This window comes from Trichomycterus rosablanca, chromosome 10, assembly GCF_030014385.1.
Source record: "Trichomycterus rosablanca isolate fTriRos1 chromosome 10, fTriRos1.hap1, whole genome shotgun sequence".
Taxonomy (NCBI): Eukaryota; Metazoa; Chordata; class Actinopteri; order Siluriformes; family Trichomycteridae; genus Trichomycterus; species Trichomycterus rosablanca.
Genome location: NC_085997.1, coordinates 17,176,265 through 17,188,718, shown reverse-complemented (window position 1 = coordinate 17,188,718; position 12,454 = coordinate 17,176,265). Strand labels below are relative to the sequence as shown.

Below are 12,454 nucleotides of genomic sequence, written 5' to 3'. Positions count from 1 at the left end.
GGTCGACTTCAAGACCTTCATCAGTGGTCACAGGACGCTGCCCATGGGGCGCTGTTGGCTAGATGTTTTTGGTTGGTGGACTATTCTCAATCCAGCAGTGACAGTGAGGTGTTTAAATTAAAAACTACAGCAGCGCTGCTGTGTTTTATCCACTCATACCAGCACAACACACACTAACACACCACCACCATGTCAGTGTCACTGCAGTGCTGAGAACGATCCACCACCCAAATAATACCTACTCTTTATACCTCCTGACCATTTAAAGAACAGGGTGAAAGCAGGCTAAAAAGCATGCAGAGAAACAGGTGGACTACAGTCAGTAATTGTAGAACTACAAAGTGCTTCTATATGGTAAGTGGAGCTGATAAAATGAACAGTGAGTGTAGAAACAAGGAGATGGTTTTAATGTTATGGCTTATAACATATAAGTATATACTGTATATATACTGTATATTTTATGACTGGGACTTTTTATACAGTGTATCACAAAAGTGAGTACACCCCTCACATTTCTGCAAATATTTTATTATATCTTTTCATGGGACAACACTATAGACATGAAACTTGGATATAACTTAGAGTAGTCAGTGTACAACTTGTATAGCAGTGTAGATTTACTGTCTTCTGAAAATAACTCAACACACAGCCATTAATGTCTAAATGGCTGGCAACATAAGTGAGTACACCCCACAGTGAACATGTCCAAATTGTGCCCAAAGTGTCAATATTTTGTGTGACCACCATTATTATCCAGCACTGCCTTAACCCTCCTGGGCATGGAATTCACCAGAGCTGCACAGGTTGCTACTGGAATCCTCTTCCACTCCTCCATGATGACATCACGGAGCTGGTGAATGTTAGACACCTTGAACTCCTCCACCTTCCACTTGAGGATGCGCCACAGGTGCTCAATTAGGTTTAGTCCATCACCTTTACCTTCAGCTTCCTCAGCAAGGCAGTTGTCATCTTGGAGGTTGTGTTTGGGGTCGTTATTCTGTTGGAAAACTGCCATGAGGCCCAAATTTCGAAGGGAGGGGATCATGCTCTGTTTCAGAGTGTCACAGTACATGTTGGAATTCATGTTTCCCTCAATGAACTGCAGCTCCCCAGTGCCAGCAACACTCATGCAGCCCAAGACCATGATGCTACCACCACCATGCTTGACTGTAGGCAAGATACAGTTGTCTTGGTACTTCTCACCAGGGCGCCGCCACACCATCTAAGCCAAACAAGTTTATCTTGGTCTCGTCAGACCACAGGGCATTCCAGTAATCCATGTTCTTGGACTGCTTGTTTTCAGCAAACTGTTTGCTGGCTTTCTTGTGCGTCAGCTTCCTTCTGGGATGACGACCATGCAGACCGAGTTGATGTAGTGTGCGGTGTATGGTCTGAGCACTGACAGGCTGACCTCCCACGTCTTCAACCTCTGCAGCAATGCTGGCAGCACTCATGTGTCTATTTTTTAAAGCCAACCTCTGGATATGACGCCGAACACGTGGACTCAACTTCTTTGGTCGACCCTGGCGAAGCCTGTTCCGAGTGGAACCTGTCCTGGAAAACCGCTGTATGACCTTGGCCACCATGCTGTAGCTCAGTTTCAGGGTGTTAGCAATCTTCTTATAGCCCAGGCCATCTTTGTGGAGAGCAACAGTTCTATTTCTCACATCCTCAGAGAGTTCTTTGCCATGAGGTGCCATGTTAAATATCCAGTGGCCAGTATGAGACAATTGTACCCAAAACACCAAATTTAAAAGCCCTGCTCCCCATTTACACCTGGGACCTTGACACATGACACCAGGGAGGGACAACGACACATTTGGGCACAATTTGGACATGTTCACTGTGGGGTGTACTCACTTATGTTGCCAGCTATTTAGACATTAGTGGCTGTGTGTTGAGTTATTTTCAGAAGACAGTAAATCTACACTGCTATACAAGCTGCACACTGACTACTCTAAGTTATATCCAAGTTTCATGTCTATAGTGTTGTCCCATGAAAAGATAGAATGAAATATTTGCAGAAATGTGAGGGGTGTACTGACTTTTGTGATACACTGTATGTCTGTGGCTTATTCTACGTACTGTCATAAGTACATAGAATATAAAAAGTTTTAATTTCACCATGTATATAATGGCACAATATTCGTTTCATATGTATTTAACGAATAAAACAACGTTTGAAAAGTGGACAGCTTCATATATCTCAAATTCCAGTTTGCTTATAACATTGAAATAGCGACTAATATGAAGTATTTTCACCCTGTAAGACATAAATGGAATCCAGTGTTTTTATTGTTGCTCTGAAAGCTTCTTTCTCAACTGTCTATAGAGGAATCGTGTCCCTGCATACGTGGATTGTTGCTGCATTCGTAATGTTGTTGTTTGCAACAGCCGTGGCTCGACAAACGGTACAGTATGTAGTGTTTTAGTCTGTTCTAAACTGCTGACATGGCTCATTTCTTTGGCAGGTTCTTCCGGTGCATATTTGGTCTTCCTCTCTTCATCCTCCATCTGTTTTTGTTAATTTTTTTTAACCATATTGAGGAATCCTCTATCATCTGTTGACACTGTCATGCTAACGCTAACTGGCAGCTACTTAATCTGCACAGCGCTCCTTGATCTGCTCCCTTTTAAAGCCTACAGATGTTAAAATTGACTATGTTATGGTATGGTGGTATATGAAAAATCCATATTGTATGAGGAATCAAATATGGTATACCGAATGTACCGTCTTAGCGCCCAGCCCTAATCACACAATATTACAAAAATGTTTGTGTGTAAACAAATAACAGAAAAATACGTTATCTTTGGAAGACTGTAAGTTTGAGTCTTTAGCTTTAGAGTAGTTAGCTGGTGAAAAATACATTTGAATTTTTTGTTTTGTTTGTTTGTTTATTAGGATTTTAGCATCATGTTTTACACTTTGCTTCATGACAGGAACGGTAGTCACTCATTACACAAGGTTCATCAGTTCACAAGGTTATATCAAACACAGTCATGGACAATTTAGTGTCTCCAATTCACCTCACTTGTATGTCTTTGGACTGTGGGAGGAAACCGGCGCTCCCGGAGGAAACCCACACGGACACGGGGAGAACATGCAAACTCCACATAGAAAGGACCCGGACCGCCCCACCTGGGGATTGAACCCAGGACCTTCAGTGCTACCCACTTAGCCACCGTGCCGCCCGAATTTTTTGAAATAAACCTTCCTGTGTATTGTACGGTGTCAGACTGTTATACTGTGAATCACATTATCATATAGTCTTATCAGCCAGCCTTCTACTATAAAGTCTGCAATGCGTATGTTTGTATATAATAAGAAATACTGTTGCTAGTCATCTGCAGTCTCCATTAACAAAAGTAATGTTGTGCCAGCTTGCAGACTGTCTATTTTAAAAGAGAATGATAAATGAAGTTATTTATTATTTATTTATTAGGATTTTAACGCCATGTTTTACACACTTGATTACATTCATGACAGAAGCAGTAGTTACTCGTTACACACGATTCATCAGTTCACAAGTTTATTGTCAAACACAGTCATGGACAATTTGTATCTCCAAAGAACCTGATTGCATGTCTTTGGATTGTAGGAGAAAACCGGAGCTCCCAGAGGAACCCACGCAGTCACAGAAAGAACATGCAAACTCCACACAGAAAGGAACCGGATCGCCCCACCTGGGGATCAAACCCAGGACATTATTGCTGTTCTACCCACTGAGCCACCGTGCCACCCTAAATGATAAGCAAACAAGAACAAGATCTCACCGGCTCTCCTGCCATGCATCTGGGACAACACTGTTGAGCAGAGCCACTCTGAGCTGTCAGCACCTGTAGAAATTTCCAGAATTGTAAATAAATACATTTTTTAAAGTCAAAATATGAGATTGCTGTTGTTTGTTTGTTTATTAGGATTTTAACGTCATGTTTTACACTTTGGTTACATTCATGACAGGAACGGTAGTTACTCATTATACAAGCTTCATCAGTTCACAAGGTTATACTAAACACAGTCCTGGACAATTTAGTATCTCCAATTCACCTCACGTGCATGTCTTTGGACTGAGGGAGGAAACCGGAGCACGCGGAGGAAACCCACTCGGACACGGGGAGAACATGCAAACTCCACACAGAAAGGACCCGGACCGCCCCACCTGGGGATCGAACCCAGAACCTTCTTGCTGTGAGGCGACAGTGCTATCCACTTACAGATTGCTGTTTTAAATATACATGTTAACAATTCTGTAAATAAATTAGAACACACTTCCTAAATCCCCTCTCCAGATTACTCAGCTGGAGACCTATTTGTCCATGAATAGAGTAAGTTTGACTGCATCTGTGACACAGTACATGGAACAGTAGTGTTTTCCCACCCAAAAAGGTAAATAGGAAATTTATCTGGATGGTCAGCTGTAATCCAAAGACTTCCCTAAAATAGGTCTGCCCTTAATGAAATGCCCCTGCTCCAAAATCAGCACCTTAAAGCTTGACTAGACCTGTTGCAGATCACATATGTGAAGAGACATGGAAGCACTGTGTTTGTATCTACAATCTATTTTCACGTTTAATTCCGCTATACTCTTCAACTTACTGGTTATCATACCAATACCCTCATATCTACATCCAATTTTGACTCTAGACTGTTTTACAGTAAATCTTTACTGTATAAAGCAACTGGGAAGGGTCTAATATTAATATATGTCCCAGGTGGGTGAATTTACCAACTTGCACACATGGTGCTAAAGATATGTTGCAAAACATCTTTTTCTCCATCTTTTATTACTCTAATTGACCTTTGTGCCAGTGACAAAGAGTTCCTCTGTTGCACTCTGACCAGTGAAAAGTGCAAGTTAAAAGACGTGTTAAAAATCATACCATACGGTTGACATGTTGATTTGAATTGGTGATGTTTTGATGGTCATTTTCTGGAGGTTTCCATACATTCACTGGACTTTCCATCATGGACTCACATCCAGCTTGGATGCAACTTGCAAAACCAGGGCATACTCTTTTCTTCAAAGTTTAAAGAAAAAAAACAAAGCACAGTGACAATGTACATGCTATTTTAATATATATTCAAATATATATAAATAAAAAACAACATATCAGCTGCAACAAGCAAAAGTCATTCAGTGCAGTCACTGAACTCTCTCTGTGTTATAATTTATTTCTTCTAATAATAGTAGCTCGGTCAGGAACATTCCGTTAAGGGCATGACAGTACAGTCCAAAATAAGTGTCTGGGGAACTACTAAGATCATAAGGACAAATAGTGTACCATAAAGGATACAGAAACAATAATAGCATAGCTTGTACTAGGACTGGGTGTTATAATAATAGGATATAGATATTGTGATATTACCTTCATGACACACATTTTAAAGTCATTGGTAATATCAGGCATTATTATTTATATTATTAAATGTAGCAAACTGAGTAGACCTTTAAGTATATTTGTATCTCGGTTTGTTATTTATTGTCATTGGAAAATGTAAATGAAAGGGTGGACAACTTGAAAACAATAAAAAAAGAGGTAAATCAAAATGTTATATAAGGTTATATAAAATAGTAATATACAACAGAAATCCATTCATTCTAGTGTAATCTAGTGCAGCTGACATATTATTATATTTTTTACAGAAAACCAGCAGGTAATTGTTTCATAAAAAGACAGTAGCCCTTTCACAAACCTTTACACTGCCTTAGGACTTAATACCAGTAAGACTTTTGTGCTCCTTTCAATAGGTAAGGTCAAACTAGCCCTATTTATATGGGCACATAGGTGAATTATGAGGATGAGTCAAATGTTAAATGACAGTATAGAACTTTGTGCATTATTATGAGCCATGTAGTTGCCGTGTGTAAATCTGCGATCTCATAACTCGAACTCAGATATTTTTTGACAAAATATTGTAGCGTCACCGCTAGGGGGCCGCCACGGGCTTTTCCCAGAAGCCTTTGCGGCAGTGGTGTCTAAGCTCACCGTAGCCGTGTATCCCGTTGTTGGGAGTGCGGTGGCTGCGGTGAGGGTTGGGTAGGTAGCCAATATGTTTGTCTGTTGTATGAATGTATGTGTGTATGAATGGGTGTCTGTCCCTAAACCACTGAATGAACTGCCAAAGGCAGCTCACTCGCGGCCCCGACGCTATCCTTCCTGCTCGCCGGCGCCACATTGGTGTCAGAAGTGGGATTGTGGCATTTGGGTGGCTCTGGTGGTACAGTGGGCCTGTATGTCTGGTCTGTCTGAGTGCGCTAGCCCAGGTGGCTGTAGGGGCAGGGTGCCCGGTCCAGCAGTGGGTGGAAGAGCGGCTCGGCAGTGTAATGGGGTGCGGTCTGGCCGAAGAGCCACCCAGTGGACGCTGGTGAGTTGGTCACCGGGTCGGTTGACCATTAGGGAGGGGGCCGCCACGGGCTTTTCCCAGAAGCCTTTGCGGCAGTGGTGTCTAAGCTCACTGTAGCCGTGTATCCCGTTGTTGGGAGTGGGGTGGCTGCGGTGAGGGTTGGGTAGGTAGCCTATATGTTTGTCTGTTGTATGAATGTATGTGTGTATGAATGGGTGTCTGTCCCTAAACCACTGAATGAACTGCCAAAGGCAGCTCACTCGCGGCCCCGACGCTATCCTTCCTGCTCGCCGGCGCCACAATATGTATTCCAAATATTTGCTTACATTAAAATAACATGGTATCACTTAAATACCATACAGACATTCTGAATGATTCATTAAATGATTCATTGAATGATTCATTGAATAATGACCCAACAAACCAGTGTTATCGTGTTGTTTTGTGACTCTTGCAAAAACTGTGAATTTAAAATATAAACTAAGTTAATATATTTACCGGCTGACAGTGCCACTGTTCGTGTTCTCCCTCCAGTCGTCTCTTATTATGCAGTAGCTGATTTACACAGTCCATAGACATGACGATTTGATTTCTCCAGCAGTCCTACATACATCTAGAATCCGTTACTATAACCATTATAATGTGTTTACTCTACTGTAATGTACACTCCATATATAACACATCGACAAGCACTGTCTGTGCACTAGAGCAATCAAGCTATTTAAAATGCTCACCATTTACCACGTTTAGATTGAGTATAGATTACGTTTTCTTTTCTTCTGTCACTTTGGTTTATTCTAAAAGCACTTAGATCATACACAAAACAGTTGCTGCCCTAAAGACACGACACCCGCGATCCTCAACTTCTTCCTTGTGTTCAATTTTCTGTTAGCGCTAACGTTTACTGATAGACAGCCACATGTCGCCAATCAGGTTAGGGATAACGAAATAAAAGGCGGGACCAGAACGAACGTAATGATTCTATTGGTTGGCGCCTCGAGTACGAATTTTAAAGTGTAAAAGAGTTATTTTATAACAACTCGTATAACGTGAATGTGTTCTATTGCTTTTATACAACAGTTTTTACAAAATAAGGAAAGAAAATAAATCAAAGAAGCCATGGATTCCATAATAAATATGCTTTAATATTGACAATACCTTCCGCAAAAAAGTATTTCCACAACGAATATAAAGTTTAACACTACAAAGCAGACATCCCAAGTTGCAAAAACTCATTTGAGGGAGGTAAGAAGAACAAGAAGAAAAAGGCAAGAACCTCCGAAGGGAAAAAAGAAATAAACCTCTTGCACACACCAAAGGATATGGGTGATAACAGAACTTTTAGGAGCTGTTAACTGGGCTATTAAGCTAACTGTTCGCGTTACAAACACATTTATGTTCCCTACATAGTGCACTAGACAATATATTAGACAATTGATTTATGTTCCCTACACAGTGCGCTAGATTGTATATCAGATAACACATTCATGTTCACTACATAGTGCACTAGATAGTGAATTAGACAATTGATTTATGTTCCCAACACAGTGCGCTAGATTGTATATCAGATAACGGATTTAAAACGCGATCGGGAAAAAGGTCTGTGTCGCCTGCGTGCACGTTTGTGTGCATGAAGCTTGTCGTTACTGGCAACGCGTCAGCAGAGTAATACAGTTGTGGTGTGAAAAGGCAACACCACATAAAACAAAACATAAAACTCAACGGCTAAAATATAATCCTACTTCAATTATACAACAGTTAATTCCGACCTTACAATCTGATTGGTTGAGAAGAGTTCTAACCGTGCTCATATTCGTGATAACAGCATGGTTAGAACACTTCTCAACCAATCAGATTGTAAGGTCGGAACTAACTGTTGTATAATTGAAGTAGGATTATATTTTAGCCGTTGAGTTTTATGGTTTATGAAGTTTTATGTTCATTAGGTAGTTCCTTTCATTCATTCATTCATTCATCAATGTACTTACTTACATTGAGTTGCAATGTACTATACACTGTGCTGACCACCAATGGCACTGACCACTCAGAACTAGCTGAACAGATAATATATTAGTGGTGCACAATTCTTGTATTGATATCAACACTAATATTACATTGGTCATGCAGGTATAGATGTATCAGAAACAGATTTTAGCTTAGAAACATTTAATTCAAGAAAACTAACTTTGCTGTTGTAGGAAATGTGGGTTCAAATAGAAAAAAAAACTTGGGGTTGTATGCAACAATATATACACCGATCAGCCATAACATTACAACCACCTCCTTGTTTCTACACTCACTGTCCATTTTATCGGCTCCACTTACCATATAAAAGCACTTCGTAGTTCTACAATTACTGACTGTAGTCCATCTGTTTCTCTACATACTTTGTTAGCCCCCTTTCATGCTGTTCTTCAATGGTCAGGACTCTCCCAGGACCACCACAGAGTAGGTATTGTGGGTCATTCTCAGCACTGCAGTGACACTGACATGGTGGTGGTGTGTTAGTGTGTGTTATGCTGGTATGTGTGGATAAGACACAGCAGCGCTGATGGAGTTTTTAAACACCTCACTGTCACTGCTGGACTGAGAATAGTCCACCAACCAGAAATATCCAGCCAACAGCGCCCCATGGGCAGCGTCCTGTGTCTACTGATGAAGGTCTAGAAGATGACCAACTTAAACAGAAGCAATAGATGAGCGATCATCTCTGACTTTACATCTGGACCAACTAGGTAGGAGTGTCTAATAGAGTGGACAGTGAGTGGACACAGTATTTAAAAACTCCAGCAGCGCTGCTGTGTCTGATCCACTCATACCAGCACAACACACACTAACACACCACCACCATGTCAGTGTCACTGCAGTGCTAAGAATGATCCACCACCTAATTAATACCTGCTCTGTGGTGGTCCTGTGGGGGTCCTGACCATTGAAGAACAGGGTAAAAGCAGGCTAAAAAGGTATGTAGAGAAACAGATGGACTACAGTCAGTAATTGTAGAACTTCAAAGTGCTTCTTCATGGTAGGTGGAGCTATTAAATGGACAGTGAGTGTAGAAACAAGGAGGTGGTTTTAATGTTATGGCTGATCGGTGTAATAACTATCCAAAAACTACTTTGCAACCAACTACTGTATTCTTCTTTTGTAGTGCATTACTGTAAAACAATATTCATTTTAGGACCTGCAATGTTTTGCCATTTGTCAGTCAATTTAAGAAACTTTTTAATCTAAAACTTTGCCTACAAGTACATTTTATTTCTAAACATGCAATAAAGTTATTGTAACAGATAATATGTAGTGTAACTACCAACCTTTAATCACAATATGTATTTAATTTAACTTGTATATCACTAAACAAAACTTTAAACAAAAGTTTAAATATCTATTTTAACTTGTGTTATCTAACTTGTGTATATATATATATATATATATATACAGTATATATACTGTATATATATATATATATATATATATATATATATATATATTAGGGCTGTCGAAGTTAACGCGATAATAACGCATTAACGCGACCTCAATTTAACGCGATTAAAAAAATTAGTGCCATTAACGCAAATTCTAGTTCATGTTGACACTTGACTGGTAGAACAAACGTTTTAATGTCGGACTTGCCACCGTTTTTCATTTGCGGTTTGTTAACATAATGTAACCGATCGTGGTAGTGATGCACTTGCATAATAAAGAAATAAATACACGCTATATTCACAAGTTGTCGGGAGCAGAACACTTTATTACACTTAATTAACTTCTTCTTCTGTACCGAATACCGGAAAGCTGAGTCGAGCACGTTAGTTCATGAACTATGGAAGCCCCAAAGGGTCAAAACACACTCACTTCGTGTAGAAACGTCCATCAAACCATCGTCACGATACAACCACAGACAAGTCTGATACAATAACTACGCCTTATCCCACCTAAAGCACCGCTGATCTACAATGTTTGCTGATGGAGAAATTCTAACCTACAATCTGACATTTACTGCCTAGTATGTGAGTGAATAAAACTCCCTTACAGTTTTCTCTTGTCCCAGCAGTTTTTAACATAAGTACATTTAGCATAAAATGTGTTCACCATTTTAATTGTAACATTTCACTTAAAAATCCTTGTTTTCTATAACATTTACACAGATTTTTTTTAATGCGATTAATCGCGATTAACTATATGAAATTCTGAGATTAATCGCGATTAAAAAATTTTATCGTTTGACAGCCCTAATATACAGTGTATCACAAAAGTGAGTACACCCCTCACATTTCTGCAAATATTTTATTATATCTTTTCATGGGACAACACTATAGAAATAAAACTTGGATATAACTTAGAGTAGTCAGTGCACAACTTGTATAGCAGTGTAGATTTACTGTCTTCTGAAAATAACTCAACACACAGCCATTAATGTCTAAATGGCTGGCAACATAAGTGAGTACACCCCACAGTGAACATGTCCAAATTGTGCCCAAAGTGTCAATATTTTGTGTGACCACCATTATTATCCAGCACTGCCTTAACCCTCCTGGGCATGGAATTCACCAGAGCTGCACAGGTTGCTACTGGAATCCTCTTCCACTCCTCCATGATGACATCACGGAGCTGGTGGATGTTAGACACCTTGAACTCCTCCACCTTCCACTTGAGGATGCGCCACAGGTGCTCAATTGGGTTTAGTCCATCACCTTTACCTTCAGCTTCCTCAGCAAGGCAGTTGTCATCTTGGAGCTTGTGTTTGGGGTCGTTATCCTGTTGGAAAACTGCCATGATGCCCAGTTTTCGAAGGGAGGGGATCATGCTCTGTTTCAGAATGTCACAGTACATGTTGGAATTCATGTTTCCCTCAATGAACTGCAGCTCCCCAGTGCCAGCAACACTCATGCAGCCCAAGACCATGATGCTACCACCACCATGCTTGACTGTAGGCAAGATACAGTTGTCTTGGTACTTCTCACCAGGGCGCCGCCACACATGCTGGACACCATCTGAGCCAAACAAGTTTATCTTGGTCTCGTCAGACCACAGGGCATTCCAGTAATCCATGTTCTTGGACTGCTTGTCTTCAGCAAACTGTTTGCGGGCTTTCTTGTGCGTCAGCTTCCTTCTGGGATGACGACCATGCAGACCGAGTTGATGCAGTGTGCGGCGTATGGTCTGAGCACTGACAGGCTGACCTCCCACGTCTTCAACCTCTGCAGCAATGCTGGCAGCACTCATGTGTCTATTTATTAAAGCCAACCTCTGGATATGACGCCGAACACGTGGACTCAACTTCTTTGGTCGACCCTGGCGAAGCCTGTTCCGAGTGGAACCTGTCCTGGAAAACCGCTGTATGACCTTGGCCACCATGCTGTAGCTCAGTTTCAGGGTGTTGGCAATCTTCTTATAGCCCAGGCCATCTTTGTGGAGAGCAACAATTCTATTTCTCACATCCTCAGAGAGTTATTTGCCATGAGGTGCCATGTTGAATATCCAGTGGCCAGTATGAGAGAATTGTACCCAAAACACCAAATTTAACAGCCCTGCTCCCCATTTACACCTGGGACCTTGACACATGACACCAGGGAGGGACAACGACACATTTGGGCACAATTTGGACATGTTCACTGTGGGGTGTACTCACTTATGTTGCCAGCTATTTAGACATTAATGGCTGTGTGTTGAGTTATTTTCAGAAGACAGTAAATCTACACTGCTATACAAGCTGTACACTGACTACTCTAAGTTATATCCAAGTTTCATGTCTATAGTGTTGTCCCATGAAAAGATATAATGAAATATTTGCAGAAATGTGAGGGGTGTACTCACTTTTGTGATACACTGTATATATATATATATATTTATATATATATATAGTTTTTAATTTCTCAACTAATTTCATAGCTGACAACTAACTTTTGTGCTTATTAAAAACTAAATAATCAGTATTGTTTAAACAGCACAACACACACATGAAGCAGCACCATGCAGAAGGATGAAAGGTTGTCAGACTTAAATTTGATGGTTATGTTGGGACCAGCCTACAGGTTACACACAGGTTACAAGTTATGTTGTGACCCACCTGAATGTTTGAGATATTAGAAAATAAAAGGATAAAGT

The 12,454-nt window shown here is 40.6% G+C and overlaps 1 protein-coding gene across 3 annotated transcripts; it reads right to left on the bottom strand.

Moving 5' to 3' along the window:
* Positions 1-3,513: 3,513 nt before the first annotated feature.
* si:ch211-221j21.3 (uncharacterized) lies at positions 3,514-7,233 on the bottom strand. Of its 3 annotated transcripts, none has more exons than XM_063003654.1 (5): positions 7,081-7,233; positions 6,845-6,959; positions 4,882-5,019; positions 3,775-3,837; positions 3,514-3,684 (listed from the first exon to the last, which is right to left on the bottom strand). In XM_063003654.1, exons 2-5 carry the CDS (start codon positions 6,923-6,925, stop codon positions 3,634-3,636), a joined length of 333 nt encoding a protein of 110 aa, XP_062859724.1. In that variant the 5' UTR covers positions 6,926-6,959; positions 7,081-7,233; the 3' UTR covers positions 3,514-3,633. The 3 variants fall into 3 exon arrangements, with proteins under 3 accessions (XP_062859724.1, XP_062859720.1, XP_062859723.1); XM_063003650.1 differs by having other exon boundaries at positions 6,845-6,949; XM_063003653.1 differs by lacking the exon at positions 7,081-7,233 and having other exon boundaries at positions 6,845-7,061.
* Positions 7,234-12,454: the final 5,221 nt, after the last annotated feature.